Source organism: Embiotoca jacksoni, unplaced genomic scaffold, assembly GCF_022577435.1.
Source record: "Embiotoca jacksoni isolate LCO1_2020_lvr unplaced genomic scaffold, fEmbJac1.0.p SCAF_18, whole genome shotgun sequence".
In the NCBI taxonomy this organism is placed as follows: Eukaryota; Metazoa; Chordata; class Actinopteri; family Embiotocidae; genus Embiotoca; species Embiotoca jacksoni.
Window position 1 is genome coordinate 217,501 of NW_027185318.1, and position 20,000 is coordinate 237,500.

General features: G+C 43.6%; 1 protein-coding gene across 2 annotated transcripts in view; it reads left to right on the forward strand.

Moving 5' to 3' along the window:
• Positions 1 to 15,454, forward strand: part of runx3 (RUNX family transcription factor 3) — a 51,742-nt gene extending 36,288 nt beyond the window's left edge. For both annotated transcript variants that reach the window (XM_069151843.1, XM_069151844.1), the window contains exons 6-7: positions 6,260 to 6,334; positions 12,279 to 15,454. In XM_069151843.1, coding sequence (XP_069007944.1) covers positions 6,260 to 6,334; positions 12,279 to 12,760 — 557 coding nt within the window. In that variant the 3' untranslated portion in view covers positions 12,761 to 15,454. The remainder of the gene's footprint in view (positions 1 to 6,259; positions 6,335 to 12,278) is intronic.
• Positions 15,455 to 20,000: the final 4,546 nt, after the last annotated feature.

The window sequence follows — 20,000 nt, forward strand, 5'->3', positions numbered from 1 at the left end:
GAGGACAGCTGTGTGTGATGGCTGAAGTGAGGATGAATCTTCTGTCTCCGTCATGACACACACACACACACACACACACACACACACACTCGCGCACACACACACTCTCTCACACACACACACACACACACACTCGCGCACACACACACACTCTCTCACACACACACTCACACACACACACACACACACACACTCTCTCACACACACTCACACACACACACACTCACACACACACACTCGCACACGCTCACGCACACGCACACACACACACACACACACACACACACACACACACACACACACACACACACTCGCGCACACACACACTCTCTCACACACACACACACACACACACTCGCGCACACATACACTCTCTCACACACACTCACACACACACACTCACACACACACTCACACTCACACACACACACACACACACACACACACACTCTCTCACACACACACACACACACACACACACTCGCGCACACACACACTCTCTCACACACACTCACACACACACACTCACACACACACTCACACTCACACACACACACACACACACACACACACTTTCCTTCCACCCACTCTCTGGTTCTCATGCTGGCTAATGAATCTCATTACCTTTGTATCAGCATGTTTCTGTGCAGGAGGTCTTGTTTGGGAGCGCTGAGCCTTGTGTGGGTGGAACTCAGAGTGTATCACAGCCATGCAGTGTTTGGCCTTGTGCTGGCTGAGCCAGCGCTGAGTCACCAGTAGAGGCCTATCTAACAGCTGACTGCAGAGAACACACGCTCCTCCATGTCCTTACTTACTGTTGATATTGATTGTGTTGCCTCGCACAGCCTGTACTGAGCTGAAAACCTGTCAGCCATTTTAGAAGCTCCAACAACGTTATGCTGAAAATAAACAGTGCGGAGCTTCATCACAATACAACCATTATGAAGATAACGCTCTGATAGTATAGAGCCAGCAGAACGCCCCCTGCAGCTGAGCTTACTGGGAGCTTTATGTTTCTGAAGACTGACGTTAATAGGGTGTGTGTGTGTGTGTGGGGGGGGGGGGGGGGGGGGTGTCAGCAGGGAGAGGTGTACAGACATGGTCCAGACAGCAGACGAAGAGCTCTGCTCTCGTCTGCCTCATACAGGATTAAGGCAGGAATTAGGGCATCACAGGCTCACCGAGCTTCAAAGGGCTGCAAATGTTGCAGCACACACATGTACAGTACATCACGGAGAGCAGACACAACACGGGCACATCATGCAGAGGCCTCGAGGCTCATGTTACAGCTGCCACAGACTGGAGGCTGTCTGGAAGAAGTGTGTGTGTGTGTGTGTGTGTGTGTGTGTGTGTGTGTGTGTGTGTGTGTGTGTGTGTGTGTGTGTGTGTGTGTGTGTGTGTGTGTGTGTAAGTGAGATAGAGCTGTAAAAGCAACACACCTTAATCTGTGGTATTACCATCATGACAGCACACCGCAAGGCAAGAGTGGTAAAATAATGAAATAACAGAGCAGACCTTCTCCCTCCCAGTTTGTCTATCAGAGTGTCTGAGTGGCAGCCTGTAGTTGGACACCCCCATATATGTAGTAATCATGCACAGACAACAACACTACAGTATTACAAGCAAAGCTCAAACCAAATTAGACTTGTTGTAATAAATCCTACTCAGAGACACAGGGAAGTGTTGACATATCAACAGCACAGGTCTCCAGCTTTGGACAGACCTGCCAGAGACTTTAAATCCTGAGGTCTGTTTGTTGGAGATTTAGCGGGTGATAGATTGCCTATCAACACATTATAATTAAATGGATTCCCGTCTTGCTGTCACAAAAGATGTTTTCCATCCGTTTTCCCCTTGAAGACGGCTCAGAAAAGAAAACACAGGGTCTCCTCCTCCTAAAGCCGCCTGCTTCATGTTGTTGTCTGAGCCATGAAATCGTGTCTCCGTTTGGTTGTAAACAGGACACATCTCCAGACATCTGCTCAACTCTACCCACGGATATCTAAATCACACGCACAGATGATCGTACCATAGACGCGTCGAAAATAATAAAAACACTCACACATGCAGTTTCGTGCTCATGTTGCCAGTTCTCAGTGAGCGTCCCAGACAGACGGCGTAATTAAGAGCTCATTACTGCAAGCAGTGACAGGATTCCTGCACGCTGGCAGACGCTCCATTCACGGCTTCTTTTAGTTCTTCTGTGGCCACAGGTAAGCCTGCTAGACATGTGGAATGATTCTCAGCCAGGGCGGAGGGAGTGTGTGTGTGTGTGTGTGTGTGTGTGTGTGTGTGTGTGTGTGTGTGTGTGTGTGTGTGTGTGTGTGTGTGTGTGTGTGTGTGTGTGTGTGCGCGCGTGCATGTGTGTGGTTGAAATTGCACGGTTCTGCTAGTGCAGTCAAGCAAATCTGACACTCAGACAATCAAGTACTAAATTGTTATTCTGGCTTTCTAAACCTCAGGTGAGGTACATGTGTATAGGGTGTGTATACGGTGTGTATACGTGTGTATACAGTGTGTATACGTGTGTATACAGTGTGTATACGGTGTGTATACAGTGTGTATACAGTGTGTATACGGTGTGTATACGGTGTGTATACGTGTGTATACGGTGTGTATACGTGTGTATACGGTGTGTATACGTGTGTATACGGTGTGTATACGTGTGTATACAGTGTGTATACGGTGTGTATACAGTGTGTATACAGTGTGTATACGGTGTGTATACGGTGTGTATACGTGTGTATATGGTGTGTATATGGTGTGTGTATACGTGTGTATACGGTGTGTATACGTGTGTATATGGTGTGTGTATACGTGTGTATACGGTGTGTATACGGTGTGTATACGTGTGTATATGGTGTGTATACGTGTGTATACGGTGTGTATACGTGTGTATATGGTGTGTATACGTGTGTATACGGTGTGTATATGGTGTGTATACGTGTGTATACGGTGTGTATACGGTGTGTATACGGTGTGTATACGTGTGTATATGGTGTGTATACGTGTGTATACGGTGTGTATACGGTGTGTATACGTGTGTATATGGTGTGTATACGTGTGTATACGTGTGTATATGGTGTGTATACGTGTGTATACGGTGTGTATACGGTGTGTATACGGTGTGTATACGTGTGTATATGGTGTGTATACGTGTGTATACGGTGTGTATATGGTGTGTATTGGTGGGCTGCAGTTTTTTTTCTTTTTGTGATACAGAATGTAGTTCATCCTTTAACCTCTAGCTGTGATTTAACATTTTAAAATGAATGCTCAGGTATTTCCAGTCTTAAGGAAAGCAAACAGCTGATTGAGTTCAAATGCAGACGAAACTCAACAAGCCTGGAACAGATATCTGAGAAGAAAGAGTCTTTTAACTGAAATGGGTTATAACAGTGTGTGTGTGTGTGTGTGTGTGTGTGGGGGGGGGGGGGGGGGGGGGGGTGTTGCTGCACCAATTCAATCATCCAAAATGAAAAGTCCTGGTACTTTTGAGGTGGTATCATTTGACATGTTATTTGTTCCAACACCTGTGTGTTCCTCTCTGAAGATGAATATCAGATACTCGCATAACGTTCCACCATCAAGTCAAGTGCTCAGTGCTTTGATGAGGGCTGAAATGTGTGTGTGCGTCTCTGCCTCTGTGAATGTGAGCCAGGTGGTGGTGATGTTAAAACCAATTGCAATGTCTTCGACAAATAATATCACATTTTTTAAGCATTTATGCTGAAAATTCTATTTTATAAGGACTTCTACAAATGTTGTCACCTTTGGCTTCATCCTGCACAACTGGCACAAATCTGTGCTTCCAGAACCGTGTTCAGTATGATGAGTTTGTGGCGTCTGGACTGGACTTAACCTGAGAAAGTCCTGTTTTTGATGGAGCACCAGCCCAATGTGGCCGAGCCCCTCCCTCCTCCTCCACAGTGACCACACTGTTTACTCCACATAAACAAGCTCGCTGGCCCCCCAGGTTCGAGGTGGCACTCTGCTGCTGCCGCAACTGAGAGGCTCACACTAATTCACACATCCAGAATGACATGATCAGCCAATTAGAAGCAAGAGCGAGACAGGAAATTAGCACCGTCAGGTAGCTGTGGTGTGGACTTCAGAGTATAGCCGGCATGCTAGTTGGGTTTCATGCTGATTTCTGCCAAACCCAAGCAGGAAGCTGCCCCTCTGAGGTAAATACAAGCAAAGCGAGTAGGATCCTGGACCAGTCCTTTAGACACCCTCATTTACTTTCACACTCATAATATGTCAATGGACACCACAGTTTATTTGTTATGGTGCCTGAAAGCTTCGCTTGTGGTTGCTCTCTTTTTGTGACCCTGACATGAATAATTCAAACTGAAAATGTTTCTTTTCTTCAACATCAACAAAAATTATTTGAAGCCTCCTCCTTGAGGAAAATAAAAAAAGTGAAGTGAGAGCAAGTTTTTTTTTTTTTTTTTTTTTACTACACTCAACAGTTTGTGCAAGTTGTAATTTCACATCAGAGTCGGGCTGAGTTTTACATTTCAGCAGTTATAGAAACTCCATGTGTGCCATGAAAAGTCTCTATTGAGTCTGAGAGGGGAAGGGCTCTCAACAGAACATCGGATCTGTCAGCCCATGTGTTTGTTTTTGCTCACGTTATAAGTAAGAGCTCAAAAGACGTATCGAATGTCCCACTCTGCTGAGCCAAGGCCGTGTTCCTCCCCTCTCAAACACGCTCTCCTTCCCTCGCTGGCGTCTTTCTTTCTTTCTTGCTTGCTCTCTCACATTATCTCCCTGTTGCGATGCCTAAGGCCTCAGCGAAACAGGAAGCCGGCACAAGGACCAGCATTCACTGTTTCTCAATGACACGCTTCATTACGGCAGGCGCATTACATGTCTCGGAGGCATTGCTAGATCTAGAGTCACGAGGATGGACGCCATTTTGGCTCTAACATCTTGTCAGCCATCCCTTTCATCTACACATGCACTTCAAAAGCAGCGCATGTGTTTATTTGTGTTCTCCCCAAAACGACGCTGGCACCACCCCAAAGCTCTTCGTTAGTGACACAGGCGCTGCTTCTTCCCATTTCTGGCCCTGCCTTCCCTGCTCCTCGGCTCCGCCCAGGGGGCGGGTCCTCTTATTAACAGGGGTAATCTGTGCCTCTGGTATTGACGTTGTCTGCTGGCCAATCAAAATATTTGAAGGAAATGTTTATTTTCTTGAACGAATCGCACCAGCTGCTTGCAAGCCTTTCTGAATAAGGCCATTTATGTGTAAGAATTTGCCATTGTGAGGCAGTGCAGCAGCTCTCAGTAACTCACTGCTGATTTGGGCCTTTGCAAAGGAAGTGGAGGAGCTCCAAGGGAAGCACAGATCTTACACATGCTGAGCCCACTGAGGCTATAGTTGAACCGCCCAGCGCTGCCACCCCCCCGCCCACCTCTGCCTCTGGCGTCCTTCTCCATCCTGATTGCCACTACAGGAGGTTGGGAGTTTACTATATTGTGGTCATGGCTGATTGCTGCTGTCTTTAAGGGTGATAAACCGCATGAGAAAAACGTGGTTATATAATATGCAGTTTTCTCTCCGTACGATGGAAATATTTACTCGCAGTTGAATAAAAGAGTTTCAAAAAATGAAACATTGTTCTGAGGCATGTAGATGAGATTTCTGTGCTGAGACTGCCCGTGTCCACAGAGGTCTATGTAGGTTGTCCGGTAACAATTGCGATGCCTCAGACCCAAAGCAAACAGCCGGCTGTGGTGTGACTGCTGAGTGTGAAGCAGGGTCCCACGCGTTGGGCCAGCAGGTCCTCGACCCTCCCTCACTTCCTGACAGCTTGGCTGGACAAGCTACCGAGTGTCCTGCGCTTCACAGATCTACGCTGCCCCTCCAGCGTCTGAGAGACCCAAAAATATCTCATATGCACCCATCAAGCATGTTTTTCCAAGCCTGGTCTCACTGTGGTGAGAAAACCGCTCCTCCTTTTCCCAGTCCTCACTGCTCAGTCAGCAGAGAACCTGTAACAGGAAGGCACATCTCCAAACCGACGGATGTCGAGACAGGTTTGACCAGTCTGGCATGAACAGTTGTTTTGGATCGTTTTAAGATTCCTATCGACTCTGGCAGCGACTTCTTCACCTCGCGCATCCATACAACCTACACATTTCTCTGTGTTCTATCATTTTTTAATTCCTGCAAAAATGTCTCCACTGGTTTGGTTGTAATATGAAGATCCTTGTATTTACCTGTTGTTCTCGTTGTGTGTCACACTAGCCCTGTGGCAGGATCAGATGGACGCCCCGACTCTGAAGACCTGCAAGGTAGAGGATGACCTGAGACCATGGCCAGGTAAGACAACTATTTTACTGTCACAGTTCTCTGGGACTTTTGCTTTTGGTGGCTTTACTATTCTGATTTGACCCCAACTTTGATGTGCATTTTTCTATTCAATCCAATTCAATTTTTATTTATATCAGGCAAATTATAACAAACGTAATTTCATTTTCAAAAAGTTTGTGCACGTCTGTGCTATTGTGTGTTAATGAAAAATAATGTTTTCAAGGGTGTTTGTTAGTTGCTGAGACATAATGATAGTGTGACGCTCCATCAACAAGCAGCACGAGGGGTGAGGTCACTAGTTAGCAATGCCCTTAATTAGTAAGTCTGAGCAAACTTGCAAAATACACAGGAGATAATTGAGGCCCTTTGTCCTGCCAAAGAGAAATCACACCTTCCAAATTGTACATCTCTAAGTGCATCTAAGAGCAAACAAAAGATTTCCAAACAAATTCATTTTAACTAGCAGACACCGCCATAGCCTTTTCAAATTGAATTGAAGTTGGGAAGCTGGAAAGCTGGAAAGGGAACAGGCAGGCTGTGCCGTTTGTTGTGACAATTTTGAAGTCCGTTTCATTTTGCCCAGAGGGCCTCACTATATCCCAGAGCGTTCCTCGAAGGACACCACCCTGCCTGCCACCTTCCTTCCCTTCTCTCCTATTACCTCTTTCTTTCATTCCTTTATTGACGATTCAGATCTTTGCTGCTGTCTAATTGCCTCCTCAGTGTACCTACCTACCCAGAAAGCTCCATACCAGACATGCTGAGTCATCCACTCACACTGTGATAAGGACCACCATTCAGATGCCAAGAATAAAATGACTTTTAGATTTGACTCACTGTTCTTACTCTCTTTCCTACAATTTATCAGATGTTCCATTGTGTTATAGTGGCTAAAGTAGAAAACAGAAATATGACTGCTTAAGCTCTGAGATAGTGGAATTACATATTTGCACGTTACTGTTTGTGCAAGGCATTTTTGAGCCAGAGATTCACGGTGGTGCAAGACATTCACACGGGTGTGTAAAATGTCATTGACAGCGATGGTTAGTAAAAGCATACGTATCAGACCTTAAAGCATACATTTAAAATGTCAAGACATCCTGGACAGGAGAGGAAATTGGGCGAAAATGTAAAAATTTGAATCCTTAATTATTACCCTGTATTACCTTTATCATTCCAAAAACAGTATACATAGTCGAAGGTGAGAAGACACACATCAAATCAGTGGCTTTACAAGGAAGTATCATGTCCTTCATAGAAAAGGATTTACATAACCATCATATTAATCATGTCACCATGTTTGTTGATGCATTAGGAAAATTTCAGGTTTTTGTGTAATCACAAACTTCCCTTTACTCTTGGATGTATTGCATGTCACAAGTTGGGAACATGCAAAACCTGATGCGCTCCCATGATGAAGTGCTAACATGGATGAGGCTTTGGGGCTGTTGACCAATGTGACACAGTACAGAAGTGATTCTCATTTGCATTGGACATGATGCTCCGGGCCGAAGCCTTGGTGCTTAAATAAACACCTGGAGATCATTTGTGTTCATTTGGATCTCCTGTTCTTTGCTGTGCACAGCTGCAGCTCTGACCTGGCATTATGTTGCCTTGTCATCATTGCCATATTACCAGTGACTGCTCCTCCCTTATGGCATCCACTGTTCAAACTACCCAAACCAGTCAGTAAATCAAGCAGACACTCTCTCCTTCTGAGAAGAGCCAATTCCCTTAATTATAACTCTGGTTCAGGGAAGCCGTGCCTCTTTGGGGAGGATATTTGGAAAACAATCTCTCTACGTAGCTGGACCATCCTGGGCTTTTCTTTTCCCCTTTTTCCTTCCCTCTGCTTATTTGCCTGAGACACCATTCCCTGGGCGCTGGCCGTCACAGTTTGCATCAAGCTTGAGTAAACATTTCACAGGTGAACGCCTGGATTTGCATCTCCCCATTGCCAGCCACCGCATTCGGACACACATGCGTACACACACGTAACCCGGCGCACTATTACACACACAGACATGGCCGCCTCAAACCTGCCCTTATGTTAACAACCAAAATCAGTTTCTCCCACAAGCAAATGAGACAAACCTCCTGCCATATCTGGGTTACACGCTTGAGTGTGGACTAGTGGACTTCTCGAGCGAAGTAGAACGGAGGAGGACTCCACCCTTGGTGTTGCAGAATTAAAAAAATGCATGGCGCTATGCTTCAGAGCTAGAGGAGGAAAGAGAGGACTGGAACACTGTGTTCTCCATAAAAGCCCTGATTCCCTGCTACCCACTTCATAGACTGGGAACATCACAGACAGCAGATTGTGCCAGCGAGCCCTCTGGGGTGCATCCCTTCTCCTGTCCCTGCAATTTAGTCAACACGTTTCAGATGAGCCTAATGGAGATCATGTGTGGTTTTGTGCCGCAGAGGTTACAGGCTGCTACCACTGAGGCTCAGTTAGGAAGACCTACTCTGCCAAAGATACACCACTGCTACCACAGCCACAGAAGTGAAGCCTGTACTTATACTGGGTGGGGGAGGGTGGGGATGCAGTAAGGTATGCAACATCGTTAAGAGGGAGAAAAAGCAGACAGCAAAACTTTACTTCTCAATTACAGAACAGTTTGTTTAGCCCTCTCCTCCAGAGGGAGCTCCGGTACTGTGGAGATTTTCAGGTGGTAGCAGCCTCGTCCTGGTTCTGAGCCACGAGCCTGAGACTGAACAAGACCATTACGGTGTTGTGATACGTGTCCAGTCCAGTTTCCTCTGACAGAACACAGGAGTTGATCTCCACCGCAGTTTAGCCAACACATTTCCACCAACTCCAATTAAATGGCGATCGTGTGTGTGGTGGGCCACAACAGCCAGAGCCATCATGTCCCCCCACCACAGGACCCCCCGCCCCTCCACCCCACAGCTTCACCCTGAAGCCTAAATTTAGCACAGACAGGGAGAGTTGAAGGGACAAACACGGTGGGGGGGGGGGAGCAGTAGGAATTAGCAGGCTGACTCCACTTCATCCGAATCAACAGCAGCTGAAGGCTTGGATTTTCGTCGTGTGAAATCAGATATGGAGCCCAGGTCCAGTGCCTGGTAGATTCTGGAAAAAGACACCCCCTCCACCAAATTCCCTCATCCCAAAAAGAGGAGGAAAGTGCAGAAATATGTTGTTGAAAAAAAAAAAAAAAAGTATAGCAGGGGCCATGGAAATTGCAAAGAAAGAGATTTTTTGTAGCTGAAAATGGACCCAGTTCTCCAGACATAGGGAAAAGACATTTCAACAAGACTCTGACACGCAAGTTTGGCATTCTCCCCCCTCAGGGCTGTGGCGTGCAAGCGCTTGCTATTTCACAAATACAAGCTTTCTTTTCTCTGCCATCCAAATCCACATTTTACACTTGCAGTCATGTGGCCACATTGGACCTATGAAAGCCACATGCAGACATGGACTGAGGTGTGTATGAGTGTACAGATGGAGTTTACTGTATGTTGACAGGTATGAGGAACTCTCTCTCGTCATTGTGGCATACAACCAGGTTATGGGCGAGTTTTTTGTTTTGTTTTGTTGTTTCTGCATGGGTATCTTACTTTTCTCCAAAATATCAGTGTGAGCACAAGGTCTCAACATGCTGAAGTTTCCACCCAAGACTACATTTTTCACACATCTACATGATGTATGATATTGAAGTGTTTGGAGTCAAAAAAGCCATTATGGTAGAATTATTGGAGTATTTACATGGTTTTGCTCTTTAGTGACATATATATATAAACTACAAATGTACCTGAGAAATCACTAAATGACTTATGCACACGAAATTGCTACAATACCTTCGGCAGAAATATGGAACGTATTTGTCACTGTACCATGGCTGAAATACAAAATAAATAGGAGTTGGCAGAAAGCAACATAAGTCCTACACAACTGTGAATGGGTTCATATAGATCAGACCGGCACATCCGGGAACTTTGGCTTTCAGAAACGTCACCACCACCTTTTGGGGGAAAACATACGAATCTCTCAACAGACTTCAATGTAAAATAGTGTTACAAAACCAATCCGTTTAAACCACCGGAGCAAAATTACTTTAGAAATGACACGGCGGCACCATGTCTATTGGTCACATTTAACTCTGTCTGCCGTGGAACACGCTGGACAGAAAAAAAAAGTTGAATTTGATCCCTCTTTAGTCACGTCTCTTCAGTCTTCCCTTCTATGGAGCAGTTCCATAGAGACCTTCTATCAGGAACGTTTTTAGGACATAACGAGGAAACACATCAGAGATAAGAGTTTTTCACATCACTGTCGGTGAAACTAACTACACAGCAACTCTTTGGCATGACGTTATTATTTAAACTGGTTCAGCAGAAGTTTGGAGAAAAGATTTGCCGTTGCAACGCAATGTCTCTGGGGGACAAAATGCCGGTCTGATCCATACAAAGTACAAAGTTCCAGGTGTCAGATCAGCCAATTATACTCCTCAGCTACACATGCTGTGTGGAGCTTTTGTCTCCCCCTCTGGCAGTGACAGTAATTACAAAAACACTGTCAACGTGCTCACGTTTTAGCTTCCACTGAAGATAACTGGTGCAAAACAACTCATTTTACCAAGAGAATAGTTTTTCTGTGTTCTATCAGTTTAGAAAAATCTCAGAAGAAGCACCTGGGCCCTGCAGCCTAATAAAAGGCCCAACTATGTTTCCTGACAACAGATGGAGGAAGCTTGATTCCATCTGCTACAACGCTCACAGGCTGCCAGTTGCCTTTATAAGCGTATCTATAATTGAGGTGTCATGTGTCCAAATTGTACCAAAGTCACCAAATCGCGTCCTCGGGTCCCCAGCAATACAGACACCGAGTTTGAAGCACAGGGATCAAACGGTTGTCGAGATAGAGACAAACAAACAAACATAGAGGCAAAGATTTCTTACATTCTCGTATGCTGATTCGGTCCGATAATATTTGGAAAGACTAGAAAAGCTGCACAATTGAATTATTTTATTCCCAGTTCGCTGGCTCGGCCAGCATAATTCTCGGGTGTGCACGCTCTGCCCAATGCCAAGTCTGCATTATCCGACCAACGAGGGAATTATGCAACATCAGACTCCAGATTTTAAAACGTTGTATACTGTGAAATACAAAGAGATTTACATGGTGATGATAAGCTTAATTAGCTGGTGACAGGAGTGGCCTCAAATCTCAGTGAAGCAAACCCAATTTTCCTTTTGTCAGTGGAATAAATAAAAACTGTGCAGTGACACTGAAGTCCTACCAGCTGGGTTCAACTGTGCTTTGTTACCTGAGAGATTCCACTTCACAGTTAACTCTGACAGACCCTGGACCATGATACACATTAGACATTCCCATAGAAACATATTTCTTTTTCTCATTTCTCCTTCTATATTCCCTCATTAATATTCTTTCTCGGCCTTTCTGACTGTCTCTGATTGTGACTGTCTGGCTCTGTTGCCTAAGTATGATTTATGATGAGTTGCACAACAGTGCAACAAACTGTCAGTGTTTATACAAAGCACCCCTCAGCAATGACAATGCCTCTTTTCATTGCTCTGAAAAAGACAGAAAACTGTACGTTCCTCTCCTTTTGAAGCAGTGGTTGGAGAGCTGAGGCAAAGGGGCCTTTTCATAACCTTAGTCTTGTGCATGGGGCTGTGGGATGATGTGCTGTCAGTGCTTGATGACTGTTATTAAGCAAAAAAATGTCTCAGTTCATTATTTTGAGCAAACATTTCCATGGACCCGTATATCGCAAGTAATATGAGCTCAAAATTGGGGGTTTGGGAAGACTCGCTGTTGTGGAAATGTGGCTCATTTTCTTTAGAATAATAGAAAAAGAGAAATCTCGGAGTCCTTTGTTTTATAATTGCAGCAGCAGTTTTCATTCATTCATACATTTTCACATTTGTTTCTAACTGGTAATTTCTTTACTTTTGCTGACAGGCACTACAGATCTCTTCCCACAGAGGACCACCTTTCCGTCTCTGTCACCGCTGACCGACCCTCGCTTCTCAGACCCACGCATGCACTACCCCGGGGCCTTCCCTTACTCTGCCAATACCTCCAGCACTGGCATCAGCAGCCTCAGCATGTCAGCCTCCTCTAGATACCACACCTACCTGCCACCACCCTACTCAAACAACCAGTCCCAAAACTTCCAGTCCAACTCCTACCTGTATTACGGCACAGGCTCTGGATCCTACCAGTTCTCCATGGTGGCACCTGGGAACACTGGGGGCGAGCGTTCCCCCACCCGCCTGCTGTCCTGCTCGGGGGCTGCGGGCAGTGGAGGAACCAACAGCCTGATGAACCCTGGCCTGAGTGCCCAGAGCGAGGGCGTGGAGGCTGACGGCAGCCACAGCAACTCCCCCACAGCCATGAGCGCTTCGGGTCGCTTGGATGAGTCTGTCTGGAGGCCTTACTGACTGACGGCAGACGGCTAGACAATCAGAGGGGAGGAGAGGAGATGGAGGAAAAGTTCAGAGGATGGTGAACAAAGAAACATGAACCCAGAAAGAAAAAAAAAAAAAAGAGAGAGAGAGAGATGCCGCATGTTTGTCTTTTATTTCTCCGGCACTTGCTTTGAAGACTTTTTGCTTTTACCAGCTCCCTCGAGACTTCCATGTATTTTGTAAATTTTGTGTGAAATTCTGCACTGCGCTGAAACATGTACTCTTAACGAACTACAAAAAGCCATTAGAGGTGAGACGATGTTCGGCACAGACTGTTAATAGGGGTGAGGGTAAAACAACAGAAGCCATTGTACTGTTTCAGGATCATTTGTCTGGTGCAAACCGGTACTCATAAAAGACAAACGAACAAAAGACGGCGGAGGTACAATCAGTCAGTCCAGCTGATGAACTGAAAAACCACAGCAGACATTCTTCAAACGGTCTGTTCAAACTGATCCAACCCACCTGGTAGAGAAGTCTGACTGGATGTTTGCTCCATGAGTGACTCCAACATCCTCGCAAGGCATGGCTGCACTGCTGCAGCTTTTATGTCTGTAAAATTTAAATATTGCAAAAATATTGTGTCAGTGAAAACATCTTCAGTGGGATGTTTCATGTCTCAGTACTTATGCAGTATACTTTATTGCCTAATTTATTATCCAAATGGACTCAGCAGTTGCTGGTGGATGTTTCAACACAATCACTGCATTATTGAGAGAGAGAAGCATTTTATCTGTCATGTGTTTAAGAAATGAATTTTCCTTTGCTGTGTCATCAGTGTATCACATTTCAACAGGACAATGGCTGATATTTTGAGGAATGTAAAAGACTAAAGCAGAAGGGGATTTTTTTGTTTTGTTTTTCCTGCAGGAATGTAGGAGTCCTGTTGTCTTTACTTTTTCTCACTCAAGCCTTTTTCTAAAGAAAAAAAAACTCCTACTCTGGTATTTTTGAACTGGATGACACGGTTTACTTTTGATATTTATTTGAGCCAAATTTTGAGGAAATGTATGCATATATCCCAACTCCTTCAGCATTTCTCTCTAACTTTCCTTTTTTATATAAATATATATACAGTATATATACCGTGTTTTGTTGTTAAGTATAAATTTGGAATTTGTGTAATATATTGCTACTAAATTATAAAAAAAAACAACCTTTAATGTAATTATTTTGCCTTCCAATGTAGCTTTGATGCACTAAAGACTTTTATTCCGAATGAACCATGCCCATCCGACTCTGTTTGTCAGATGGGATATCTCGCCGTTATCTTTTAAACAATTTCCAAAATGCCTTCCTGCGCTAAACAAGCCATTCGCCTTATTTTTGCACTATGTTTGAACTTTCATTTCTTTTTTTTTTTTGTATTTACAAACATCTGAAAGTGTGCTGAACCAAATATGAAATATCCCAGCACAAATGTTTGCTGAACACACTTAAAAGTGTCCTTTTAACAAATCTCTCATTAAGTAATCGATGATTACATGATTAGACACACACACATTCCTGCACCACAGGTGTGTGTGCACATTCCCCCTGTCCTGAGGGCCTTTACCCTTCAGTCACAGCAATGATCCCCGATCCCTGCAGTAGGAGGATGTGAGGATGAAGAGATAGCAGGATGAGGGGGGGCCGAGTGCGAACCTGTTAATGCCACCAAAGGCAGTTATGCAAAAAAATAGAAAAGTCACCTGTTGGTGCTTTGAAGCCTTTTTGACCCTGAATCTGTTTTTTCATGTCTATTGTACTGCTCATCAGTGTCAGGGCCTCATGACTCTGCCAATAGTTCATAAGCTTGCACATCATTTTGGTATGAGCTGTGCTCAGGTATTTACAACAGGTATCAGGTGTCAAATTTTTACAAGCAAAATCTTCCACAAGAAGGAAGATGATCAGCAATCAGGACACTGATGATGCGCGTTTAGTTGGTACACAAGTGAGATTTCATTTCAAAGTGAAGAGTGATACAGAAGCTAGCATTTGCAGCTCAGGGAAAACAAAAGTTACACAAGATGTTTTGGAGACCTTCTGCCTTATTCCTCTTAAAAAAAAAAAAATAAATAAATAAATAAAAAATCCTTTACAATTTCTCATTCCTGTCTCCCCATGGTTTCAAGGAAAAGCATGTTTAGATTTCCATCTCTCTCCTCTGAAGCCTTGATATAGTTGAAAATCTTACTTTACTACAGGAAGAAATCATGCAGCTAGAGAAACCACATATATACCAATATTTGTGTGGTTCCTTCCAAAAAAACACCAAAGATCTTCACAACTACCTGAGGTTGTTGGGATTTTAACACGGGAAAGATGAGTGGCAAACCAGTTGTGTCCTAATTGATCTATAATGTAACTGTTCATGCAAAACCAGGAAGCCAAAATGTACAAGTGAATTGTATAATATTGTGTATTTGATTAAATAGCACAATTTTACATTTAATTTTGTTTCTTTTTAAAAGAATCTTTTCTCATTTTCATATAACAAAATGTTAATGCATCCTGTTCTCTTAATTTCTCTTTATGCTCAAAGCATGTACATCTGAAACGGATATGTTAATTTAAGGATCTCATCTATGTATGTAATAATATCATCAATGCTTCCATATTGAATGCTTGTAAAGTTTGCGGTTAATGTAGTTTTTAATCATTTTAATTAAAAAATGTGTCTCACTTTCGTCTGCAAAATTGGTGTTTATTTTATACACACACACACACACACATCCAAAATGATTTACTGTAAAAACGGTACTATTCATAGCACATACATATAGTTCTCTAATTCTACAACTTAATGCTCACATGTCTGGCTTGTGAGATTTCTTATAGTTTAATAGGGGGAGGTGTTCATAATCACCTCCAGAACCAAGACACCATCACATCAGCTGAGAAATGAACAACGAAATAAAACCAAAACCAATCATGGGATCCAATTTCATGCCAGCACAAACAAGTTCTGTGCTTCTAACTTCTTTAAACTCACACAGAAAATACCGTAGCATATAGTTCCCTGGTAGTTTTTTCCCAATAACCCCCTAATAATGATACTCTTTCTCTCCCATTAGTGAGACTCTCGTTGCCAATTACCTTCACTTCTCAGAGGTTAGAAACGCCTCCGCTGTCAACGCGCTGGTACCCAGAGCGTAAATAAAGTGCAACTCAGGAATCCAGCTCGGCTCTGGCAGCCTTCATGTTGGCGCTCGTCAGCAAGTTGTCACTTGTTAAAAACAATACAGGAGAAGTCTGGAATGTCAGCTGCCTATTTTTCTTTTACTTTTTCTTTTTTTTTTTTTACCAGCCATACGGTGGTTCATTTATGCCACACTGATGGCATGTGTTTGGCCTATTTGAGCCAAGCCACAAAATGAAACACTTGAGATGCTACCTTGCAGGGTGGTCTGATGTCAGATGTGGTTGACCTGAAATGCAAAACCCACAATTCCTCACTCTTAAACTAATGCCCCCCCACCCCCCCACCACCACCACCACCACCTCCCCGATGTACCATGAAAGCCTTTCACTTCCAAACGCTTTGTTTTTCACTAATTTGTCCCTCTAGTATTTTCCCTGTTTATACTCTTTGTCTCTTATCTTTTCATATCATTCAGCTCTCTCTTTGCTTTCCTTCTGTGTGTGTGTGTGTGTGTGTGTGTGTGTGTGTGTGTGTGTGTGTGTGTGTGTGTGTGTGTGTGTGTTAGGCCTTCTATTTCTATCAGGGCAGCATTGGCAGAACAACAAAGCTTTAGGACGCGCGCGCACACACACACACACACACACACACACACACACACACACACACACACACACACACACACACACACACACAATGCCCTGCTGACAGACCTCACCAGGCTCTACCCAGACAGGCTGTGCTCCACGTTACAGTTAGTGTCAGTATTTTCTCCAGGTCTCTGCCCCCCCCCCCCCCTCTCCGCTCAGGAAGCACAAAGAGAAAATGATAAGCTTTCAATTAAGCCAGGCTCAGGGGAATTTTCCAGCTGTCTTCACATACTCTGTGAGAGCAGACTTTCTCGTGCACATGTGGGGAGCAGAGGAGCTCACATCTGGCTCACTCTTTGTCATGGTGGACCCAATCAGAGCTGCTGTTTTCATCTGCTCTGTTCCCGCAGTGCTGCTCTTCTTCACAAAATTCAAACTCTCCAGGAAGGAGGGGAAACATTTGTCTGGATGAGGCTGCTTGTCTGGGTGTAATTGTACTCAAAAGTCATGATGAATTGGTTTATGAGATGACATACAAAATTGCTTTTTAAGTGGATGAAATATAAAAAGAAGTGAGGAAATAATTTTCAACATCATAGGAAAGAAAAACTAAAACAATAAGAATCATTGAAGAGAAAATATTTGTCAAATCAATTATTCTCATGAACAGCACAATGTCTTTTGATTTTTTATTAATAAAATCAAGCCATGTCCATCGCACAAGTTAATCCCAGTCAATTAGAAAGATTAAATCAGCATTTATCATTTCAAAAGAAAAAGCAGAAGCCAGAGATGAAGGAGAGAGGGAGTATCTGGAAGGATTGTTCAAACCATCTCATTTCTCATGAACAGAATCCCGTGTCACTTCTGCGGTACCTGCATACAAAACCCATTAAGGCCTCCTCTGCAGCCACTGACCTCTTTTCCCCCAAAGCTCGTGAGAAGGAGTGGGCTACGACCGGCTTGGTTTCGGTGCCTGGTACGTGACCAGAAGTCTATTTTCTAACCAGACTGGTGGTGGGAACAGAGGCTACGGTCCAAAATCAAGGGTTCCCACAGATTGACCAAGAAACACAGGGGCCAGGGGCTAAGAAACCACGAGAGCTGTGATGCAACCGTTCTCACACAGATGACCAGTGTTGCCTTGCTGACAGACGGGATGTGGAGGGAGAGATGAAGACAGAAAGAAAGAAAGAGGGCTCTCCCAGTTTAGAGGGATCCCAGTGAAGGTAGTTTCTCATCAAGCTGGGTCTACAGAGACCAATCTGTGTTACGATACACCCAGCAGCTCCCAGTTCCCACAGTGGAGCACCTCTCTATGGGGCCATGACGGGTTCCTGCTCAGCCCCAGAGGACCTGACTCGGTACCAGGTCGATCCAGAGAGCTGCCATCATAAACTGGAGGTCACCACTGTGACTCAGACCTGCTGTGACCTCCAAATGATCAGAATCTGGAAACATCAAATGCCAAACTTCTGCTCTTAAATGTCCAATGAGACAATTGGTCTTTTAAGTGAAAACTAAATTGCAATTACGCAAATAAACATTTAATCAACTAAGAGACTTTTCCAGCAAAAATACCAAACATGCCATGTTTCCATCATCTCGCCTTCGAACATTTGGGGTTTATTTACTTTTATGTGATAGTAAATTGAATATCTCTGGGATTGGACTGTTTTTTTAGCCTGGTGTTTACGTTGTTCAAAATCGTGATTTTTCACAATTGTCTGTCTATGAAAATAATTGTTAGTTGCAGCAATTATTAAGTTAATATATTAAAAGGTTATCTAGTATTGAAGTGAGACTTTTACATGTACTTTAAATGCAATTTCACTTATTCTATGATGATCTACATGTAATATAAAGCATCCAATTAGCATTCAAATAGAATCATACTAGAAATGACATTTAATTTGACAACTCAGGAAACAACAAAGGAAAAATGTAAAAACTGTATGGAGGTAAACCAACATGTGTCCAACGTCGAGAGAAATAAATACTACTTTAACATGTAAAACGTAACTTAATTCGATAATAATAGTTTGCAGCTGGTATTTCTGTCAGTGCCTGTAAACATTCAATAAAAACTGATTACAAATTGTATTTAGCTCATTTCTAGGAGGTCCGTCTACTTCAGGGGTGGGCAATTATTTTTTCCATGGGGCCACATGAGAAACAGAAAATATTGTGGAGGGCCAGGCCAAAAGGCTGAACTCAATTCTGCATAATAGTAATTATATTTCTTTATAAAAGCAGTATATAGCATTGTTTTGACAAGCTGGTAAGACTGGTAAGAGTACTGCATGTTATGATTAAGCAATGAAAAAGCGAGGTTGCCTTACAAAAAATGTAATTTATTCAATAAAACACCAAAAACAAACAAAATGTGAATGTTTTTACCATTTGTGACTCATTATATTAGTGATCATTTTCAGGCACATTCACCCCAAAACACATTTTGAGTTTGGGACGGAGTCCCAGCCCAAATTTAAGAATCTCGCAGTGTTGAACAAGTGGCTGAAACTAGTTTGGAGCGAGGAGTAGTGTCACTCTACCTTCATGCTGAAAGGAACTAGTTGAGATGATTTCTGCCTCTGATTCGTATGCCTCCTGCGTGGCATGTCCAACTGGTAGGAGCCCCAGGGAAGACCCCGAACACATTGGAAAAAGATGTGGGCTCTATTTGATTGGCCAATAAGGAACTTGTGTTCACCAAAATACCAAACACATTTGCCACAGCTACTTGTGCCACCACCGCACCTGCAGCCAGGTGAACAAACACAGGGCTCTAGATGTCCTATGAGGCCTGGATCCCCAGATGAGCAGCAGAAAATGGAGGCACGGACACAAACACTGATGTAAACTGCAACTTGACTGGTGGGAGGAAACATACAACTGTGAGGAAGTAATTCTAGTTCCTTCCTTTTTTTGTTGCAACAATTCAAAGAATTTAATATGCAACTTCACTTTTTTAGGTATTTGTCATACAAAGAAAATCATCTTGATGACACTTATAAGAGGGCAATGTTCTAAACAATCTTATGACTTCGGCCGACTTGCCCTTCCTCATTTATCTCATTATACGAGACCAAGACATGAAAATGAGTCAAAACCATAGAATGGCTTTAACAGAAACCCAGCAGCCGACTGCTCGGTGGACGTGTGGTCCGACTACGGTTAGAGGGGTTCTGACGGAGACCACAGCAGCTAACTTTCATTGAGATGTCCTCATGGCTTGGTTTTAGATTTTTCTCATTGCATAATGACCGCAGCCTTCCGTGTCTAACCAATCTGCCCTTAATTTGATTACTTCATTAAGGAGAAAAGTAGAACATTAAGTATGAAAGGATAATAGCTGGTAGTGTTTTAGGATTTTTCGTTGCCCGGAAAAATGAAATAACATACTTTTAAACATTTGATTTAGACATTACAGATGCACTTCACCAGTTAACCAAGAAATACTTTTTAATTGTGAGAGCAGGGCAGTTTCTCAGAAACA